General features: G+C 37.7%; 1 protein-coding gene across 1 annotated transcript in view; it reads left to right on the top strand.

Annotated features, from left to right (window-relative positions):
• ARMH3 (armadillo like helical domain containing 3) overlaps window positions 1-23,903 on the top strand; it is a 561,581-nt gene that overhangs the window by 129,864 nt on the left and 407,814 nt on the right. The window contains exons 13-16 of the mRNA XM_053692489.1: window positions 2,739-2,814; window positions 16,187-16,280; window positions 21,494-21,595; window positions 21,719-21,777. Of these exons, the coding sequence (XP_053548464.1) occupies window positions 2,739-2,814; window positions 16,187-16,280; window positions 21,494-21,595; window positions 21,719-21,777 (331 nt within the window). The remainder of the gene's footprint in view (window positions 1-2,738; window positions 2,815-16,186; window positions 16,281-21,493; window positions 21,596-21,718; window positions 21,778-23,903) is intronic.

Raw genomic sequence — 23,903 nt, 5'->3', positions numbered from 1 at the left:
GTAGCCCCATACTTGGACGATATTCTGGTGCAAGCACCATATTTTCGTCTTACGGAAGAATACTCGGAGTCCCTTCTCAGTCTTCTTCGATCACATGAATGGAAGATAAACTTGGAAAAGAGTTATCTTATGCCAAGTACCATGGTGGAATTCCTGGGTACTATAATAGACTCCATATCCATGAGGATATTTCTAACAGACCAGAGACGTTGCAAGATAACTTTGGCATGTCTTGCCCTCCGGATCTCCTTAATTCCCTCTGTGGTGGCTCAGTGTATGGAGGTGATTGGTCTCATGGTGTCCTGCATGGACATCATTCCTTTTGCCAGGTTCCATCTCAGACCTTTACAACTGTGCATGCTGAGGCAGTGGAACGGCAATCATTCTGATCTGCCTCTACAGATTGTATTAGACAGCCGGTTGAGAGAATCGCTCTCTTGGTGGCTCTGTCCAGAACATCTGTCCAGAGGGACTTGCTTCTTAAGACCATCCTTGGAAATTGTGACTACAAACACAATCCGGATGGGGAGCTGTTTGGGGTGCCAGGAAGGCACAGGGGTTGCGGACTGAAGAGTCATACTCCCGATCAATTTTGGAACTATGGGCATTCTTCAATGCTTTGAAGGCTTGGGCACTTCTGGGTTCATCCTAGTTTATCAGATTCCAATCAGACACTATATCCTCGGTGGCTTACATCAGCCATCAGGGGGGAACGAGAAGTTCCTTGGTGATGAAGGAAGTATCTCAGATTCTAGAGTGGGCAGAGGCCCACAGCTGTTCGCTGTCAGCGATCCACATTCCGGGTGTGGACAACTGGGAGGCGGATTTTCTCAGCAGGCAATCATTCCACCCAGGGGAATGGTCTTTCCATCCCAAGGTGTTTTCAGAGATATGCAGAAAGTAGGGGACGCCGGAGATAGATCTCATGGCGTCCCGTCTAAATACCAAGCTACCCTGGTACGGGTCGAGGGATCCCCAAGCGGATCTAATAGATGCACTAGCAGTGCCCTGGAGGTTCAAACTTATATATCTCTTTCCTCCATTACCGCTTCTTCCTTGAGTGGTGGCCCGCATCAAACAGGAGATTGAACGGTTAGTCTTAGCAAAAAGAGGTTTCTCTGAGAGTGTCATTGATACTCTTATTTAAGCTCGTAAACCTGTTACTCGGCGTATCTACCACAAAGAGTGGGGGACCTACTTATTCTGGTGTGAAGAGCATGTTTTTTTCTGGCACAGAGTTAAGGTTGCCAGAATCTTATCTTTTCTCCAGGATGGACTTGAGAATGACCTTTCTGCTAGTTCCCTGAGGAGACAGATTTCGGCCCTTCCGCTTTTATTGCACAAGAGACTGGCTGAGCTTCCAGACATGCAGTCCTTTGTTAAGGCTCTGATTAGGATCAGACCTGTGTTTAGATCTGGGGCTTCTCATTGGAGCCTAAATCTTGTTCTTTGTGTTTTGCAACAGGCTCCGTTTAAGCCTCTGCATTCCGTTGACATTAAATTGTTATCTTGGAAGGTTCTCTTTTTATTGGCTATTGCCTCTGCGCTCAGAGTTTCTGAGATCTCTGCTTTGCGATGTGAGTTCCCTTATCTGATATTTCATGCAGATAAGGCCGTTTTACGTACTAAATTAGGTTTTCTTCCTTAAATGGTTGTGTCAGATCGCAACATCAATCAAAAGATTGTGGTTCCTTCCTTGTGTCCTAATCCTTCTTCATTGAAGGAACGTTTACCTCACCATTTGGATGTGGTTCGCGCCTTGAAGTTCGAACTTCAGGCTACTAAGGAGTTTAGACAATTTTCCTCTTTGTTTGTTGTCTATTTAGGGAAGTGTAAGAGGCAGAAGGCTACTTCTACTTCCCTATCTTTTTGGCTAAGGAGGGTCATCGGCTTAGCTTACGAGACAGCAGGACATCATCCTCCTGAGAGGATAACGACTCATTCCACTAGAGCAGTGGCTTTCTCCTGGGCCTTTAAGAACGAGGCCTCTATGGGTCAGATTTGTAAGGAGGCTGCCTGGTCCTCCTTAAATACTTTTTCTAATTTTTACAAGTTTGATGTTTTTGCTTTGGCTGAAGCAGCTTCCGGGAGAAAAGTTTTGCATGCTTTGGTGCCCTCAGAATAGGGTCCGCTTCTTACTTTTTGTTCCCATCCCGTTATTCATTCAGTGTCCTCTGGAGCTTGGGTATAGTATTCCCAACAGTAAGGAATGAAGCTGTGGACTCTCCCTGTTTTAGGAAGGAAAACATAATTTATGCTTACCAGATCAATTCCTTTCCTTCCGGATAGGGAGAGTCCATGGCCCGCGCCCATTTTTTCTTGTCTAAGGGCGGCTCCCTATTTATCTTATTCTTCAGGCACCATTTATACCCTGATATTTCTTACTCTTCCTTGTTCCCTCAGCAGAATGACTGGGTTAATGAGGAAGTGGGAGGGATATTTAAGCCTTTGACTGGGGTGTCTTTGCCTCCTCCTGGTGGCCAGGTGTTGTATTTCCCAACAGTAAGGAATGAAGCCGTGGACTCTCCCTATCTGAAAGGAAAGGAATTTATCTGGTAAGCATTAATTATGTTTTTCCAATCTGCCGATATCTGACTGTGTATGTGGATAGATTTATAAAGAAGTAATAGACTTCTATTATTTTAATTGTTTTGGTTGACAAAAAGGGCTGCTTCTTTTAGACTGACTTTATTTTGGTGTTTATTTAGAATTTTTGTATTTTTCTTTGTTTTTGAAAGAACAAATGAAGCCATCTTGCTTGCACTATATGAAGCAGTTCATCTAAACAGGAACTTCATAACCGTTTTGGCACAGGTGAGACAATTTTATCTTCCTAGCTGTTTGCTTTTGAGAATATGTAATAGATAATTTTTTTTTAAACTGCAATACAAATTAAATGTATTTTGGTGATATTTTATTATTTGAGGAAAGGCCCCTCTTTCAAAGGAGGGATCATATGCCCAGGTGGCATCTATTGGTTGTAATGGCAACCGTTATGCCTGATTGTCATAGGCATATGGAGCACCATAAGTATTGCCCCCCCATACATAGACACCTTATTTAAAGGATATGAAACCCAAAAGTTCTCTTTTTTGATTCAGACAGAGCATACGATATAACAAGTTTCCAATTTACTCCTGTCATCAAATTTGCTTAGTTTCCATGTTATTCTTCGTGGAAGGAATACCTAGCTAGGTGTCTGAAGCACAACATGGCGGGAAATAGCGCTACCATCTAGTGCTCTTGCAGATGTATAACGCTCTTGCAAAACTGCCGCTATATAGTGCTCCAGACACATGCACGCTCCTGAGCTTATGTCCCTGCTTATCAACAAACGATACAAAGAGAAAGAGGAAGATTTGATAGTTGAAGTAAATTAGAAAGTTGTTCAAAACTGCATTCTCTGAGTCGTGTGAGAATTTTTTTTATTTTCATGTCCCTTTAAAAGCAGCAATTCATTTTTTTTTTTAAAAAATAAGTGATGCTGTGTCTGGCAAATCTTATTACCCCCTCACCATATAAATATATCACAAGACCACTCATTTTAAAGTGTGTGCGCCCTTGTTTCAAACAAGGGGTCTCATGTCATTATAGCTGTCAAGTGAACATCATTGTGATTAAAATCACCCTGCAGCAACCCTTTGCCTCATTTTATTATGTTGTTAGGTCTCATACATCTACATGATTTCCTGAACTAATAAAAAAGAAACATAAAAAAATATAATTGTGTGGAATTCTGTGCATGATAATTTTAGTGCAACTGTTATATATATATATATATATATATATATATATATATATATATATATATTTATATTTAATATTATTTGCTACTCTGAGTGAGTTTGGACAGTAGGTATGCCCATTCATTGTCTAAATGGGTTCTATTTATTTATTTTTAATATATTTTTTATTGAGGTGATTAAACAATCACTACAGACAAAGTATACTTTAAAATCTTTACATCAATAAGTACAATAACATACTTAGGTCCTGATGATCTAAAATTCGCCAGATTAGGCAGGGTTTTTCTCGAAGACTCACAGGGGATGCCCAGGTGGAATTATAAAAAAGGGTCAGTCCCTGCGAGTGGCGATATATTTCCTATTGGAAGTAATGGAGCTCACCATAGGGACACTTCTCTATGAGGCGTAAAGTTAGCTGTGAGCAGGGGACGCACTTTAAAAATTAAATTCTGACGCTAATATAAATCACGTTACGCTGCTTTCTGCATATAGCATCTTACAATCACCTATATTTTCGTATGCATGTTTTTCTATTAGAGTTATAAGTATTTTGAGTGTTTTCAAAAAAGCTCAACACCTTTTAGTTTGCGAGAAAAAAAACTTTTTGATCTGTAGTGCGAAAAATCTTTACAGAATTACGCAGGGATTAGAGAGACAATTTCATATACACCCATGAAACGCCCATATTCAGCCTATTATACGCAAAAAACAATTATTACGTTTTGTATTTTGTACTTATAAGTATGAATTTCGATGTGATCTTTGCACACCCAGTGTACTTAAATTACGATTTACACTGTGTATATTTATTGAAATTTATTCCTGTGTAATTTACATACAAATATTACGTTTTTTTGACAAAATATGATATTTGTTGAATAATTTTGTTACAATGTTTGATGAACCTTACCAATATGAATTTTATTGTGCACTTTTGTAATGTATGCATCTCCTTCCCATATGAAAATGCAGTATACACCCCCTAGCGAGACTCCCTGTTCTCAGGGTAAAATGTGGCTTTAGATCATTCCACTAGGGAAATAGAAATACTGACGAGCATTCTTTAATAATCTCGCCAGCCCAGAGACCTTTAGCTTATCGGGCCCTCAGTATAGGGAAGGGCCCCAGTTCAAGAAACCTGGTATTGAGGGCAGAAAAGCCACGACACAACCCAGCACCCTATTTCCTGGGTCAGGTCATCTTCAGATAAGTTTCTCCTCTTTTTGTAAGAAATTCTAATATCATTTGTTGCAGATAATTCTAATTTATTAGAGGACTCCGCAGGAACTGAAGCTTAGAGTGACCATTATGATGGCCTCTACCCTTAAGTCTCCTCTAATTATTTTCATAGCTACATATTTTATACCTACTCATTTTGTACATAAATTGCATGACATAAATGGTGACAAAAATATTTGAAATTAGTGTATATTTTCAAAAATTCATTAAATTCACAAACTAAAATATCAAATACTGTGTTAATAATCTGTTTTTAATATAGTACAGGGTCAATTATATTCTCAAATGACTTTTTGTTTGCATTTTTCCATATTGTCACAACTTTTTTAGAATTGGGGTTGTAAATATTAGATTAACAGCACCCAGAGCATTAGATGCAGCAAGTAAAGGAAGGCCCATCAGCTGTGGATTGGATACAAACGGACCAAAGTGAATCAGTATACTCATTAAAAGTTATGCCCTGCAAATTGGTTCAGGAAAATAAGACAATAGCACATTATCCTGAAGAAGACATGGTTCATTGAGTGGTAGTTTCATTGCCAAAAGTTCCTTATTGCCAATGTCATAGTTTATCCCAGATGAAGTAGTAGTCTACTGTATCAAGTTTACTAGTAGAAGAACCAAAGATGCAGTGTTCTCTTCAGAACCTTTTTAGTTGGTGCACCATCAGGCTGATTTTACAGGCAACAACTAACTTAATGTAGAAACAGGCCCACAAAGAGAAATATAATCAATGATGGCATAACTTATTTTTTGTCATGCTATAACAGTTAAATATAATGGAAGCATCTGCATCTTAAATGGACCAACATTTTTTCTTATTTATTCCTATTATCAATTTTTCTTTGTTCTCTTGGTATCTTAATTTGAAAAAGCAGAAATGTAAGGTTAAGATCCGGCCCATTTTTGGTTCAGAACCTGGGTAGCGCTTGCTGATTGGTGGCTACATTTAGACACCATTCAGCAATCTCTACCCAGGTTCTGAACCAAAAATGGGCAGGCTCTTAAACTTACATGCCTGCTTTTCAAATAAAGCCTACCAAGAGTACGAAGAAAAATTGATAATAGGAGTAAATTAGAAAGTTGCTTAAAATTGCATGCTCTATCTGAATCATTAAAGAAAAAAAATGTGGGTTTAGTATCCATTTAATAATGCTCGACGCCATAGGCTGACCATTGATTTCAGAGACCTTATGGACAAGTTTTATGTGAAAGATATTGAATATTCTCATCAAATCGTTGCATATATAAAAGTTCCTGCAGCTCTGGAATCAACATAGGCTTTATGTAAATTTAGTAGGAATCCTAGGACAAAATGATAGATAGGAGCAGTCCAGGATTAGAAGTAGGTTATAAATGCTGGTGCTTAGGCATTCTCTTTGTGACTCCTGTAACTACTGATGATTTCCAGCAGTTCTTCTTATAGCAACGTATAAGTAGATACTTCAGAAGGAATAGAGAAGCTTGGTACCTAATGTTGTTTATTGTGAGAATCAAAATTTCTTAAAAGTTAAGCTCTTCCAAAGAATCTAAAATCTTTCTGATAGTAAGTTTCTCCTTAAAGGGACACTGAACCCAAATTTTTTCTTTTGTGATTCAGATAGAGCATGCAATTTTAAGCAACTTTCTTATTTACTCCTATTATCAATTTTTCTTCGTTCTCTTGCCATCTTTATTTGAAAAAGAAGGCATTTAAGCTTTTTTTTTTTTTGGTTTAGAACTCTGGACAGAGCTTTTTTATTGGTGGATGAATTTATCCACCAATCAGCAAGAACAACCCAGGTTGTTCACCAAAAATGGGCCGGCATCTAAACTTACATTCTTGCATTTCAAATAAAGATACCAAGAGAATGAAGAACATTTGATAATAGGAGTAAATTAGAAAGTTGCTTAAAATATCATGCTCTATCTGAATCATGAAAGAAAAAATTTGGGTTCAGTGTCCCTTTAATCTTATCACAATGGCCCTTTCTAAATGCAGCATTCGTATTGGTTTCATATGCAATGCTATGGAATTTGATGACAGTGTCGACTCATTAGTAGCAGTAGAGGCAATGAGCAATATATGGCAAGTCAACTGTAGACTGGAAGCTAGATACACCAATATATATGATACAGGTGAAGCAGCAGGCTCATGAGACACTTATCCCAGGAAATAAGATTAGGCAAGAAGAGGTCATGAAGAGTAATATACTAGGAAACATTCCAGAATGTAAACTGGGTGATATACTGGTAGTTAGGAACTAATTGTAGCATATTTCTGTCAGTAGACAAGCAGGGTGATACACAGGTATTCAGACAACAAGAAATCATTTTGTAGAAGTTTCCAATCAGAAGAACCTAGTAAACAGGCAAAATCATACACAGGTATTCAGACAGCAAGAGCAAGGGACCAGTCAACACAGTAGATTTGCATAATCAACAAATGCAAGATAACAAGACAATGCAATAGCACTTAGTCTGAATTTCAAATGAATAGTAGATTTTTTTTCTGACAATTTTAAAAGTTATTTCTATTTCTACTCCCCCTGTACCATGTGACAGCCATTACCCAATCATAAATGCATACACGTACCATGTGACAGTCATCAGCCAATCACAAATGCATATACGCTTATTCTGTGAATTCTTGCACATGCTCAGTAGCAGCTGGTGACTCAAAAAGTTCAAATATAAAAAGACTGTGCACTTTTTTTTTTAATAGAAGTAAATTGGAAAATTGTGTAAAATTGCATGCTCTGAAAGTTTAATTTTGACTTGAGTGTCCCTTTAATTGTAGTAATTTTCAGTAACCATAATCTCATATACACCTAGCGTTATACACAGTTTTCCAGGCAACAAGAGGTTAAACTTAGAGCAGTATACATTAAGCCTGGTCCGATAATCATGCTGGGTCATACACAAGCATTCAGGAAGCAAGTAGTTAAACCAATGGGAAAATATAATGAGCAAGGTCTGGTGATCAAGCAGGGTGACACATAAGTATTCAGGCAGCAAGCAAGGTTAAAGCAGTTACCAAACAGACTAGAGCCATCGGGTATAATCACAGAGCAGACAGAAACAAATAGATCCTTAAAGTGATGGTAAATTTAGTGCATTTTAAAAGTAAAGTATTACTCCTCCAGTCTGTACAACCTAAATCGCTATCTTTATTTAAAAAAAGTCTAAAACATTTGATATTAAATTTAGATGGGACTTACTGAGCGTTATCGCTCCTTACTCCACCCCCGGCATTACTTCCTGAACTGTTCCATTACCAACGTAGAGAGCGGAACCACCCGCTCTCTATGTCATTAGTAGGGCATCTTGGACTTCACTGTTCACTCTGCGCATGCGAGTCATTCCTTATGCAATACATAGTACTGTATACAAATAGTATTGCAAATAGAATGAATTAAAAATTGCGCATGCGCTTACATAATCTAGGGCGTGTTTGCTTAAACACGTGTCGCCGACTGGCCTGGATTTCTATTGGTATTGAAAAAAACGTGACATCAAGAAATCAATGGCGGCGGTTTTATGGGTGGGGGGAACGAAGGTGAATGTGAGGCATTTAAATATTAAATATTTACAAATACCGACAGATTGCGGCGGTTTCATGAATGAAAGTCACTTTATTTTTTTATTTTCTATACAATCGCATGTTTGACTGAGTCTTAGTTTACCATCACTTTAATCCAAAAGCAGGTTCAGAGGAAGTAGGGGGTCATACATAGAAGTCAGCAGAAACCATTATCTAACCCATAGCACAGACAGACTGACTCAGTACATAGGCAGAGAGTAATGAGTGAGAGCAACTTGTAAAGCTCAGGCAAAACCCAGCATGAGCTGTCAATACAGAGAAAGCACTGGTAATCTGGTAAATAGGGTGTAATATACAGTTTTTGATCTACATGTGCAGCCTATTTTTGTGTTTGGATGAGTTTATGAACGCAGGCACACGAGAGACGATTGGAGTCTGTAAGTCTTTGCCATATACTTGAGTTTAACTTCAGTGCTTTGTCTGTCGTTACTGCATTGCTATGCATAAGAGCTTTTTTTTTTTTTTTTTTTTTTTTTTTTTTTTAAACTTTTTTTTGAAAAGTTCAGAAGCATACAGTTTTCAATGGTAAGGTGTACAGTTACAGCTTTGCTTCACATTATCTACTTATACATTTAACATACTATTAACAATTTAACTGCAGAAAGGAATTCCTAGTTATTAGGATTTTAAAAAATAAAACAAAGAAAAGAAAGGGGAAGGGAGAACCCAGAGCGTTTATGTACTTGTGCTTGAATGGTTGAGTGAAAATTTTGCATTCCATTGCTTAGCTGGTGTCTAAGACGTACAAATTACCTTGCTACGGGTACTAAGGTTCTCGGCTATTACTCTCACTATTTATCTAGTCAGGCATTTCTATATTCGTCCCATATAAATCGTATTGAGTCTAAGTCGTCTTGTTGGTTGGTCAGCTTGAAGTGGTATTTCTCTAATGTAAGTGCATGTGTTACTGTAGCTTTCCATACCTCCACTGAAGGTAGGTCTGGCTTCTTCCAGTTTAATGGTATTAATTTTTTCCCTGAATTGACCATAATTGTCAAGAGTGTTAGCCTATATTTACAAGTTATTTTAGGGAATGAGTTAAAAAGAAGAGTCCAGCTGTTTAGTGGTAAGGACAGTTGCAAAACTTTCTCGATTTCTCTTTTGATGGCCTCCCAGTAATCTTTTACTATTGGGCATTGCCACCAGATGTGATATGGCGTGCCCCTATCTTGACAGCCTCTCCAGCACATGTCTGAAACTGTGGGAAAAATTTGTTGTAGACGCACTGGTGTATAGTACCATCTGCACATCAGTTTCAAATTCATCTCTTGAATAGAGATGGATGAAGAAGCTTTACTCATGCGTGTGAATATATCACACCATGTTCGCCTGGGCATAGAGCTTTCTGATTCCTTCTCCCATGCGCTGACATAAGATGGCAGTGTTTTAGAGTATGTAACTAAAATTTGTCTGTGTGTGAGAGATAATATTCCTCGATTTGGTAGAGGGTTGATACATATATTCTCAAATGGGGTAAGAGGTCGAGTTAGATGTGCTTTGGACGGGTGTGTGGTGAGAAAGTGGGATATTTGCAAATACGCTAGCCAATCTTGAAATCTAGGGCCATGTTGAGCAATAATTTCTTCTTGCGATTTCGGTTTTCCTGCTGTGTAAAATTCACAGACAGGAAGAGATTCTCGTATACTTAAGGGATATTCCCCTCTCTTTATAAGGTTAAGTGGATGGAGTGCGTTCCCCATTATCGGGGTCAGCGGGGAGTATGTCGAGGAGATGTGCGGATATTTCTTGATTACCCTATCCCAACATTTGTAAGTTTCCCATGTCGTTGTGGCTACAGTTTTTGGAAGTGCTCTTTGATTGGGAGGGAGCCAGCAGGAGCCTCCTAGCGGAATATTGTTAGCTAACTGATGTTCTAGCTGGACCCATTCTTTATTGACTGCATTCTTACACCAGTCAACGATTCTGGTCAGAAAGGTTGCCTGCCTATAGTGTTGTAGGTTCGGGGCCCCCATGCCTCCTAATTCTCTTGGACGGTAAAGTGTTGCTGTTGCTATGCGTGGTCGCTTATTTGCCCATATAAACTTGGTTAGCATTTTTTGTATCTGGTAGATTGTTTGTTCCGGGAGGGGAATGGGCAAGGTTTGCATATAATACAAAATTTTTGGTAATATGACCATTTTGATCGCATTAAGTCTACCAAGCCAGGAAAGGAATTTATTGTTCCAAGCTCTTAGCAATGAGGATATATGTATTTTAAGTGAGTTATAATTAAGTGTTAAAATTTCAGAGATATTAGGAGAGATATGTACCCCAAGGTATTTGATCGCTTTATCTTGAATTCTGAATTGAAATTGCTGTTGCAGAGTTTTTACTGCTGCTGGCTCTAAGTTAATACTCAACAATTCAGATTTAGATATATTTATACTGAAGTTAGAGTAGAGGCCGTACTCTTGTATCAAATGAATAAGGGCGGGGACTGACTCGCTAGGGTGTGTTAGTGTGGTAAATATGTCATCTGCATACATTGTAATTTTGTATTCCGACTGTCCTATCCGATGCCCTGTTATGTGTTCGTTATCCCTAACATATGAGGCTAATACTTCCATGGATAACACGAAAAGTAGTGGAGACAGGGGGCATCCCTGCCTCGTACCATTTGTTATTTGGAATGGGTCTGAGACTGAGTCATTGAGCTTAACTTTTGCTTGTGGGGTGTTATATAATGAGAAAATCTTCCCAATTAATTCCTGATCAAACCCAAATTTAGATAGAACTTGCTTTAGGAAGTTCCAGCTGAGCCTATCAAAGGCTTTCTCCGCATCCATTGAAATGAATGCGGAGGGTGTGTGCATACGGTGTGCATGTTCCATTAGCGCTAAAAGTTTAGTAGTGTTGTCTCGTGTCTCTCGTGTCGGCGTAAAGCCGGCCTGGTTGATGTGGACTATTTGGGGGAGGACTTTATTAATACGTGCTGTTAATATTTTGGCATATAATTTTATGTCCACATTCAGCAATGAGATTGGGCGGAAATTTGCCGGGGTGTCTGGGGACTTCCCTGGCTTAGGGACTACTGAGATTTGTGCTTCTAGCATAGAGGGAGGAAACGGGTTATTATCCGTTACTTCATTAAAAAGGGGCGTTAGGTGGGGTACTAGGTTTTGGGAAAAGAGCTTATAATATTTTGATGAGAAGCCGTCTGGGCCTGGACTTTTCCCATTTTGTAATGTGCTAATCGCATGCTGTATTTCATGCGCCGTGATGGGTTTCTTTAAGTCTTGCAATTGGTCTTGTGTAATATTGGGAATATTACACTTTGCTACATATGACTTGAGATTTATGAGGTGTTCCTCTGAGGGTGGTGTTTTGGAAATGTTATATAGATTAATATAATATTCTCTAAAACTATCTAGAATTTCTTTTGTTGTGGTTAGGGGACTCTGACCTTGTGGTTTTCTAATCTCATAAATATATGACTTAAACCGCTTCTTTTTTAGTGCCCTCGCTAGCAGTTTGCCTGCTCTATTGCTCTCATAATAAAACATGCTGTTTGTTTTCCGTTGTAGGTTATGGTACTCTATATCTAAAAAACTGTCTAGGGCTGAGCGGGCCGTTTGGTACTTCTGGAATATTTCTAAATTATTTGGGTTTTGTTTTATTGCCAGGTCCATTCGGGAAAATTCATCAGCCAGATCTTTATATTGTTGCCTCATATGACGCTGTCTCTGGGCTTTTAATTTTATTAGTTCCCCTCTCAATACACTTTTATGTGCTTCCCAAATCATATATTTATTATTTATAGAATTTACATTGTGTGCAAAATATTCTGTGACCAGTGTTGATATCTTCGATTGGGTGTCTGGGTCGTTCAGTAAAGTGTCATCTAACTTCCAAAGAAACGTATCTGACTGCGTTTCTGGCCAAGAGAATTTTAGTTTTACTGCCGAATGGTCTGACCATGCTGTTGGGGAAATATCACAGCTATGTATATTAGGGAGGCCTTTCTGATTAGTGAAAATATAGTCCAATCTGCTATGCGTCTTGTTGGGGCTAGAATAAAAAGTGTAATCCTTTGTATCTGGGTGTATAAGACGCCAAAGGTCATATAAGTTAAGGTCTTTTAGGTTTCTCCATAATGTTGTAGTAGTTTTTTTGGATACCATTATTTTAGGATTGGAACTATCTTTGTAGGGCTGGAGGGGAAAGTTTAGATCTCCTGCTAGAAACACTGGACCTACTGCCAAATCTAATGTTTTCCTAAACATAGTGTGGAAGAAAGAATTTTGCTTGTTATTTGGTGCGTAGACATTTACTAACGTTATAGGTCTTCCATATAACAGCCCAGTTAGGCCTAGAAATCTGCCCTCCTTGTCTTTACTGATATGTGAAGTCGTGAACGGGAGGTCTTTTTTGATTAGGATGCTCACTCCTGCTTTTTTATGGGGTCCTGAGCTATGGTAATGTGTGGTGTATGTTTTCCCTAGATATTTTGGTTCTCTTTGATATTGAAAATGAGTCTCCTGCAAGAATATTATGTCTGCATGTCGTTTAGCTAGGTCAGATAGTGCTTTGCTGCGTTTATGGGGTGAGTTCAGCCCTTTAGCGTTTTGCGTTAGTAAAGTCAGATGGTGTGAGCGTTTATCTGTGTGTCTCGACATCATTACCTATACTTGATAGAACTTGATCAGGAATGCTGCATTGTACATTGCTCTGGGTTCGGGAGAAAAAGTTTGAACACAGGTTTTTCTGCAAAACAAAATATTAACAGTGAGAACTAAGTTGTGCATTAGAGTAAACACATAACAAACAAACATATATACTGAAGTTTTAGTATATGGATTACAATACAAGTCTCTCCTCCTAACATAGGGTATATTGAGAGAATACATGGGGGATTTGGTGTTGCTAGCCCCTGGGTCTCATCTAACAGGATCTCCTTCATTCTGGTAAATAAACAATTTCAAACTGAAAGGCAATTCTAACGATAAACTATCTTGGTATAAGGCCCTGTAAGTTAATATTGACTAGAATTCAGGACACTTCTGTGGAAACAGTTAGATTAGTAACAGGTGATCTAGTTGGTACAGGAATCAAAGTTTTCCCTTTTTTTGTGGAAACAGTCTGCCAATTTGGAATTCTGTCGTTAGGTCTTTTGGTAGAGGACTGGCTGTTGCTATTGTCAGATGTTGGCTTTATAGGTTCAATGTCCAGAGAGGAACAAAAGGACGCTATTTCATCTGGCGTTTTACAGATAAGTCTAATATTATCTTGAATGACCCAAATCTGTGCTGGGAAACCCCAACGGTAGGGGATCTTCTTGTTTCTTAATGCTGTGGTCAAAGGGGAGAATGCCTTCCTCTTCTGCAAAGTCTCATATGACAAGTCTTGATAGAACTGCAATACAGTACCTCTAAAGCGGATTGGCTGGTTTTTGCGTGTCTGGTTTAAGATCATCTCTTTCTCTAGAAAATTCTTGAACCTGATGATGATGTCCCTAGGAGGTGCTGTACTGGGAGGTTTGGGACGAAGTGATCGGTGTGCTCTCACCCATTGTATATCCGTCGTGTGTGAAGTTTCTTTTACATGCTGGAACAGGGCTTGCAGATAAACAGGGAAATCTCGAGGCAAGACTTCCTCTGGTACTCCTCTAATTCTAATGTTTTTCCGCCTACTGCGGTTTTCCATGTCCTCCATTTTTTCTTGGAGGGTTTGGATGACATCTTGCTGAGTATTGACCTGTTCAGTTAAGACTTGGACTTCTTCTTTTAGTTGGTCATGGTTGCTTTCTAGTGATTCAACTTGAAAACCAAGTGTGTGGATGTCTTGAGATAAGGTAGCAAGTTCTTCCCTGATACACGTACGGACTATATCCGCTATATCTTGCTTTGATGGCAGATTACTTAAGAAAGATGCTTGTATTTGCGGCTCAGGAGTTATCACCATGGTCTTGTGTTGGGAGTTCTGGGAAGGTGTAGGTGATTGTGCTCCTGGGTTGGCTTCATCATGTAATGGTTCCATCACGTCTGCAGCTTGTAAGTATGATGTCATGGTGAGAGTTTTCAAAGGTGTCTGCTTAGTTGTCTTATCAGTTCTAATGTTACGTCTTGCCGCCATGTTTAACACTGAGTATTTCTCAGGAAGTGCTTCTGTTGCTGTATGCTCTGCAGAGTTTTACCCCTTGAAATCGCTGTTTGCCAGAATAATATCTATAGTGATTGATTATAAGTAGTTACCGCTGATGCGTCTATGTTTCTGAACTTAGCTTCTCAGATGTAGAGTTATGTGCCTCAGGGGAACCTTTCTTTACTTTAACTGCTTTTCATGCTGTTTTCATTCCCCCGACGTTGTCAGTAATAATCTCCCTTCATCTATGTGCCTGTTCCTCGTGTAACACCTGCTGCATATGAGGGTGGTTAGATGCTTAGCAGTTAGCGGGTCTTGTAGCCTTTTTAGCAGAGACAGTGATATGTGTGTCGCAGCGGTTAACTGTTTTGCGTGCACTATGTTTCAGCCATTTATATTAGAAGGGCTCACCTTTGCCACATGTTCCGTTCCATGGAGCGATAGCCTGACAGCTTCCTGGTTCTTCTGTTAATGTGGTCTTACTTTTGGGGTTCTTGATCTGTCTGCGTTGCTCGTTACTCTGCAGGCTCTAGGGTAGGCCTCTGGTATCGTTTCAGTTTCACTTCCGTTATGGCGCAGCTACTTTAGAAGTGTACTAAGATAGTTCTTCTAAATGTCCACCGGCATGTCGTATCTTTCTGCAAAGGGGCTCATCTTGAAGCCTAGGTGTTTAGATTGCCTCTACTTCTCCTCTTTTGCAGTTTTTCAAATATCCACCTAGAATAAACTTGATATATCAGGGCATCATGCACGGAGCTCCGGTTTTACACTGCTCTCATGGCAGCTTCCGGCTCCGCCCCTCGCATAAGAGCTTTTTTTAAAGGGATATGAAACCCAGAAATGTTCTTTTATGATTCAGACAGAGCAGACCATTTTAAAAAAAAGTTTCCAATTTACTTCTATTATCAAATTTGCTTCATTCTCATGATATTCTGTGTTGAAGAGCTACCTAGGTAGGCATCTGGAGCACTACATGGAAGGAAATAATGCCGCCATCTAGTGCTCTTGCAAATGGGTAATATTATTGCAAAACTGCTGCCATATAGTGCTCCAGAAATGGGCCGGCCCCTAAGCTTTCTTTATGTGATGTCACTCTAAAGCGTTTAGAGATGTATTTATTTCTTAAAGGGATAGGAAAGTCAAAATTAAACTTGAATGATTCAGATAGAGCATGTCATTTGAAAACACTTTTACATTAATTTCTATTTTCAAATGCGCTTCCTTTGCTGAAAGAATACGCACATATCCTACACTAGTGGGAGTTGACTGCTGATTGGTGTCTGCACACATTTTGTCTCTTGTGATTGGCTGACTAGATGTGTTCATCTAGCTGCCAGTAGTGCAATACTGTTCCTTCAGCAAAGGATAACAAGAGAATGAAGCACATTTTATAATAGAAATAAATTGGAAAGTTGTTTAAATGTGTATGTCCTATCCAAATCATGAAATAATATTTTGGGGTTTCCTGTCTCTTTAAGTATAATCCTATATTTTTGTAATACTTATGTCTATCTTTTATGTTCCTTCTGCTTTTTAGAGTCATCCTGAGATGGGATTAGTTACTGTACCAATAAGTCCAATTCCTACAACACCCACAACACCGCTGGGTACAACGCCCCCTTCCTCAGATGGTAATGTTTATTTTTTCACATTAATATATGTTCTTTTACATTTTTTTTGTCTTTTTTTTCTAGATTTACATTGGTGTTAATAATAATGTTATACAATATTTTATCTGAATCATGTAAACACATTTTGGGTTTCATGTCAAATCCGAAATTGTGTAAAATTAAAATAGAGCTTCATATTCATATTTTTCAAAAACACTTGTTTTAGCACTCAAAGAAAAAAGTGATCAAAACAGTTAAAACCTTCAGGGCCAGATTATGAGTGGAGCGCAAATGTTTGAGCACGAGTGATAAGGGGTTTATCACGGGTGTTTGAGCTTGTCGGGTTTACCGCTGGTATTAAGAGTTAAAAGTAAATGTGATCGCTTAAAGGGACACTGAACCCAAATTTTTTCTTTCACGATTCAGATAGAGCATGAAATTTTAAGCAACTTTCTAATTTACTCCTATTATCGATTTTTCTTTGTTCGCTTGCTATCTTTATTTTAAAAGCAGGAATGTAAATCTTAAAGCAGCCAGCCCATTTTAGGTTCAGCACCATGGATAGCGCTTGCTTATTGGAGGCTTACATTTACCCACCAATAAGCAAGCATAACCCAGGTTCTCAACCAAAAATGGGCCGACTCCTATGCATCACATTCCTGCTTTTTATAATAATAAAAATATTATAAAATATAATATAATAATAATAAAGATAGCAAGAGAACGAAGAAACATTGATAATAGGAGTAAATTAGAAAGTTGCTTAAAATTGCATGCTCTATCTGAATCATGAAAGAAAAAAAATAGATTTTGTGTCCCTTTTAAGCGCAATTGCGATTTATGCTAGAATAATTACAGTGACTTCAGGGTTCTGTTTAACTGTTTCACAAAACTAAAAAGTTGCTCAAAAATACATTACAAAGTATAGTTACACTCATAATAACACCATCTAATAAAAATTGTTCACAGACAATATTGCACACAAAAGTGATAAGGGATCAAAAATATGAGATCTCAGGAATTAGAAAAAAAAGGCAGGCAGAGGACTTTAACATTGAGATACATACATATACATGTCTAAAGATGTATGTGTGTGTGTGTGTGTATATATATATATATATATATATACATGTGTGTACATATGTATTTATATGTCTATATATGTGTTTACAGATATGCATATACACACATAAAAACACATAAATACATATGTACACAAATACATAGATATAAGTGCATTGGAACTCTTTGCAGTTAAAGGGCCACTGTAAGTAAATATTTTCTATGCCTGTTACTAACTAACTACCCCAAATACGTTTTTTTATTAATAGCATTTAATTAACATATCTCTACCGTATATCAGAAATCTTGTCTGCAAATGTATCCTTTGCTCTGTACCAATCCGTTTACAATACCTAGGTTTCAAAATGGCGCTTTTAACACAAAGTTATTGGTTTAAGTATTTAGAACATGCAGTGCTGAAAATAGTGGGCAGGATAACGTGACATCATCGGCGAATAAAAGATATAACTTTTAGAACGTTATGAAACTTTGTTTTGGAGAAAATATAGGTCAGTAGGTTTTAATTAATGTTTATTAACTTTAATATGTTAGTTGTTTAGCTTAAAAATTATAACAGAAAGTAATCCTTTAAGTAAATGAAAACATGTAAAATCATATTTATGCAATACTCATATTTAATAAGTTTTAACTATGTATTTTCTGTAAAAACATTGCATTCCAATGTTCTGCACATAGCAGGATATGTTCTAAGTATTTATAAATAGATATTCCTATATATATCTGTATATATCTACCTACAATCATGTGTATATATAGAGATATAGATATATATTGTATCAAAATACCACCTGATATATGTAGAAATACGCATTTATGAATAAATGTAACATTTTCTTCTATGTGAAGAACATTGAAATGAGGTTTAGCACTCATTCATGAGAATATAAAATCGGCATTGCGTGAGAATGGGGGTTTCCCCCACTTTTTTTGCTCCATTGACTCCTATGGGGGAAATACATGAATGCACATGCAATATTATAAGTTTGGCTTATTGTGCTTGTCTGGTTAGCGCACAAGCGAAAACAGTTTACTTTCAACTCATAATCTGAGCGCATCCCGACGCGATAAAAAAATCTAGCTTCTAGCGCAATTAATGCTCGAACCGGAGCGTTAATTAGTGCTCCACTTTTAATCTGGCCCACAATATTTAAAGGGACAGCGAAGTCAAGATTAAACTTTCATGATTCATACAGAGCATGCAATGTTAAACAACTTTCCAATTTACTTCTATTATCAAATTTGCTTTGTTCTTTAGTATCCTTTGTTGACCCTAAATCAACATTGTCCGAATAATTACAGCTTAGTGTATTATTGAAAATATTACCAAGTAAGAAAACAAAAGCAAGCAGGCATATATCATTTTTATAGGGACATTAAAGTCACAATTAAACTTTCATGATTCAGATAGAGCGTACAGTTTTAATCAACTATCCAATTAACTTCTATTATCTAACTTGCTCTGTTACCTTGATATCCTTTGTTGAAAAGCATACTTAGGTAGGCTCAGGAGCAGCAATGCACTACTGGGAGCTAACTGCTGATTGGTGGCTGCATATATATGCCTCTTGTTATTGGCTCACCCGATGTACTCAGCTAGCTCCAAGTAGTGTATTGTTGCTCTTTCAATAAAGAATAACAAGAGAATGAAGACAATTTGATAATCGTATCTGAATCATAAAAGAAAGATAAAATTTGGGACTCGCGTCCCTTTAACTAGAAGCAGTTCTGGAAGTCAGAATTAAAGTTTGATTCTGATGGTATAGAGAAAAATAAAGAAACAAAAAACTTTCCAGTGTACTTCGTTTATGTAATTTACCTCTTTCTTTTGGTCTCCTTAGTTGAAATTTTCCATGAGAGCATTCTGAAGTAGGCAGAGGCACAAGCCCATAGCTTGAGCACTTATTAACTCTGCTGCCATATAGGGCTCAAGTCACGTGCACGCTCCTGAGCCTACATGTTCTCAGGAAAGGGAACTAGCTTTCAGCAAAATGTTCAAACAGGGAGAGGTATATTTGATTATACCAGCAAATTCTTCTTATTATTTTTTTTAATCACTCTTTATCACAAACGATTTGTTTTGACTTACAGGTTTATAGCAGTGTTTGCCAACTCCAGTCCTCTGGTCCCTTAGCAGGGTCAGATATTCATTTTATCTTAAAGGGACACTGAACCCAATTTTTTCTTTCGTGATTCAGAAAGAGCATGCAATTTTAAGCAACTTTCTAATTTACTCCTATTATCAAATTTTCTTCATTCTCTTGTTATCTTTGAAAAGCAAGAATGTAAGTTTAGTTGTCGGCCCATTTTTTGTGAACAACCTGGGTTGTTCTTGCTGATTGGTGGGTAAATTCACCCACCAATAAACAAGTGCTGTCCAAGGTTCTGAACGAAAAATTGTCTGGCTCCTTAGCTTAGATGCCTTCTTTTTCAAATAAAGATAGCAAGAGAACGAATAAAAATTGATAATAGGAGTAAATTAGAAAGTTGCTTAAAACTGCATGCTCTATCTGAATCACGAAAGAAAAAAATTTGGGTTCAGTGTCCCTTTAACTGGAGCACAGATGAAATAATTAGCTGATGGGTGAGAGCAGGTTAGTAACCATGGTTACTGATTAGCTGATTATTTCACCTGTGCTCTAGTTAAAGGGACAGTCTAGGCCAAAATAAACTTTCATGATTTACATAGAGCATGTAATTTTAAACAATTTTCCAATTTACTTTTATCACCAGTTTGCTTTGTTCTCTTGGTATTCTTAGTTGAAAGCTTAACCTAGGAGGTTCATATGCTAATTTCTTAGACCTTGAAGGACACCTCTTTTCAGAATGCATTTTAACAGTTTTTCACCACTAGTGGGTGTTAGTTCACGTATTTCATATAGATAACACTGCTCGTGCACGTGAAGTTATCTGGGAGCAGGCACTGATTGGCTAAACTGCACTCTGTCAAAATAACTGAAATAAAGGGGCAGTTTGCAGAGGCTTAGATACAAGATAATCACAGAGGTTAAAAGTATATTATTATAAATGTGTTAGTTATGCAAAACTGGGAAATGGGTAATAAAGGGATTATCTATCTTTTAAAACAATAAAAATTCTGGTGTAGACTGTCCCTTTAAGATATAATGAATATCTGGCCTGTTAGGGGTACTGAGGACTGGAGTTGGGAAACACTGGTTTAAAGGAACACTGCAGTACAAACATTAAATGCTTTTATTCTTTAAGAGCATGTGGTTTTTGCACCACTCACACCAGAATTATATTTATTCAGTTAATCACACTTTTTTTTTAATTAAGCATAAAATAATATAATCAAAGAAATATTATTAAGGTTTTGAAATAATTTTGCCCCAGACTTTTAAACATAAGCTACAGTATAGATAATATATAAATATTTTATTTTGGCTGGACAGTAAATATTCTGCAATGTTTTTATTTGTTTGCCAAGATTTGCTTTCGCTGCATATTTATACCATTTGCTTTGGAGCTGTAGCCCATTTTGTGTATGCTTGGCCTTTTCAAGATAGTTGAAATCTGTTTCTCATGTTATGCCTCGCATTTTTATAATTAGCATGGTTAGTTTTTTTTGGCCCTTTTTAATAAAATGCATACAAATGTTGGCTTTCCTATTAATTTAAATTGATTATTCTCAAATCTGTTTATTACAAGCAGAGGAAACCAAAATTATTTTTGTCACTAAATAACGTAACTATATCAAGTAAATATATTTTATGAATTTTCAAATTAAATATTTTTGCACCCCCCCCCCTCCCTGAAAAAAACAACAAATGATATATTTGTTATTCCTCCAAGTCATATTTCCAAATTAAGAATTAAGGGCGTATATTTAGAAATATATCCCTGAACCAAGGATTGATGATACGTGGTTGTCATCTGCACAGTGCTTTTTTAGTGTGTATGATGACCACGTCTTGTTACCCTGGAGTGGGAGCATTTTCAGAACTAACCGTGCCCTGCCCTGCACTTAAAGGGGCATATGAGGTGGGCAAGTGTCTTGGCAATGCTGGAACCCAGGCATGCCAGTGACATCGCTACAAATGGTGCTCAGCTTCCTAGAACCGCCCCCCCCCCCCACCCCCCCCGCTAAGACCCACCATTTGATGTTGTAAACTTTGCAAACTTTTTTTCTTCAGTAATCAGCCCTACAGAGTTACCTTTGGATGCCGACGTACAGACAAGTAATTTGCTCATTACGTTTCTGAAATACAGCTCCATTGTTATGCAGGATACGAAAGGTAAATGTGCTGGTTTCTCAAATTCTTTTGAGCAGTAGCAGTTTATTCCATGTAGACCTTTTCTAAACACACAATATTGTAAGGAAAGTAAAACCAATTATTTTCTCTGTTCCTTCATGGCAGATGAACATAGACTGAACAGCGGTAAACTTTGCCTCATTATCTTAACCTGTATAGCAGAGGTAAGTAAATCCATGTCCTGAATTTAAAGGGGGGTGGTCATCAAAATTAAAGTTTCATGATATAGATAGTGTTTCGCAATGTAAAAAAAACAAACCGTTCTTGTTTATTTAATCATATTGACCTCTTTCCCTTTGTCTTCTTGGTTGAAAGTTGGCTTTATTACAAGAAGGCAAAATAAAATAGGTTCAGGAGCATTAGTGCTATGTGATAACAAGTAGACTGTAGAGGGAGTTTTAGAGTGCAGTAGCCTTAGCCACTCTATAGTAAAACCTATTGTAAATGAAGCTAGTGCTGTATAGCTAAAAGCATGGTTAAATAAAAAGACATCTTGAACAAAGGCAGTGTGTGCGACATATAGCCAGTGTGTGTACGAGTAGTAGTAAGTCGAAGCAGATCTGTGGCTGTTCCCGCTGTCATTCAGCAGCCTCACGCTTCCTCTTTTCGTACACATTGCTGCCACGTAGTTATAGAATTAAGTTGGAAAGATTTATTTTACAAATTGTTTCCTATATAAGAATTGTAAGCATTTAATATTTACTTGTTAGATGTTCTTGTTGATATAAGCAAAAACATATTTGCTCATAAAAGCAAAGAATTCAATATCTGTTTTAGGAGGTAATGAGGTGAATAAAATCAGCAGAGGAAAGGCAATGATTAAAGCTAATAAGTCTTTTAGATTAGATCTCGAAAAACAATCAACTCAAAATAAGATTACATTTACGATTTTATAGTGTAATATTCATTAGATGCATACAAACCTGTGCTTATATAGTCCATTTTAATAGACAAAATATGAGCAAATAATTAATTATTTCTTTCATGTAATTAGCAAGAGTCCATGAGCTAGTGACGTATGGGATATACATTCCTACCAGGAGGGGCAAAGTTTCCCAAACCTCAAAATGCCTACAAATACACCCCTCACCACACCCACAAATCAGTTTTACAAACTTTGCCTCCTATGGAGGTGGTGAAGTAAGTTTGTGCTAGATTCTACGTTGATATGCGCTCCGCAGCAGGTTGGAGCCCGGTTTTCCTCTCAGCGTGCAGTGAATGTCAGAGGGATGTGAGGAGAGTATTGCCTGTTTGAATTCAATGATCTCCTTCTACGGGGTCTATTTCATAGGTTCTCTGTTATCGGTCGTAGAGATTCATCTCTTACCTCCCTTTTCAGATCGACGATATACTCTTATATATATACCATTACCTCTGCTGATTTTCGTTTCAGTACTGGTTTGGCTTTCTACAAACATGTAGATGAGTGTCCTGGGGTAAGTAAGTCTTATTTTCTGTGACACTCTAAGCTATGGTTGGGCACTTTTTTAATAAAGTTCTAAATATATGTGTTCAAACATTTATTTGCCTTGACTCAGGATGTTCAACATTCCTTATTTTCAGACAGTCAGTTTCATATTTGGGATAATGCACTTGAATCAATTATTTTTCTTACCTTAAAAATTTGACTTTTTTCCCTGTGGGCTGTTAGGCTCGCGGGGGCTGAAAATGCTTCATTTTATTGCGTCATTCTTGGCGCGGACTTTTTTGGCGCAAAAAATCTTTTCTGTTTCCGGCGTCGTACGTATCGCCGGAAGTTGCGTAATTTTTTGACGTTCTTTTGCGCCAAAAATGTCGGCGTTCCGGACGTGGCGTAATTTTTGGCGCCAAAAGCATTTAGGCGCCAAATAATGTGGGCGTCTTATTTGGCGCTAAAAAAATATGGGCATCGCTTTTGTCTCCACATTATTTAAGTCTCATTTTTCTTTGCTTCTGGTTGCTAGAAGCTTGTTCCTTGACATTTTTTCCCATTCCTGAAACTGTCATTTAAGGAATTTGATCAATTTTGCTTTATATGTTGTTTTTTCTCTTACATATTGCAAGATGTCTCACGTTGCATCTGAGTCAGAAGATACTTCAGGAAAATCTCTGTCTGGTGCTGGAACTACCAAAGCTAAGTGTATCTGCTGTAAACTTTTGGTAGCTGTTCCTCCAGCTGTTGTTTGTATTAATTGTCATGACAAACTTGTTAATGAAGATAATATTTCCTTTAGTAATGTACCATTACCTGTTGCAGTTCCATCAACATCTAATGTTCAGAATGTTCCTGATAACATAAGAGATTTTGTTT

The sequence above is a fragment of the Bombina bombina genome, chromosome 9 (assembly GCF_027579735.1).
Source record: "Bombina bombina isolate aBomBom1 chromosome 9, aBomBom1.pri, whole genome shotgun sequence".
NCBI lineage: Eukaryota > Metazoa > Chordata > Amphibia > Anura > Bombinatoridae > Bombina > Bombina bombina.
This window is presented reverse-complemented; position numbering and strand designations above follow the sequence as displayed.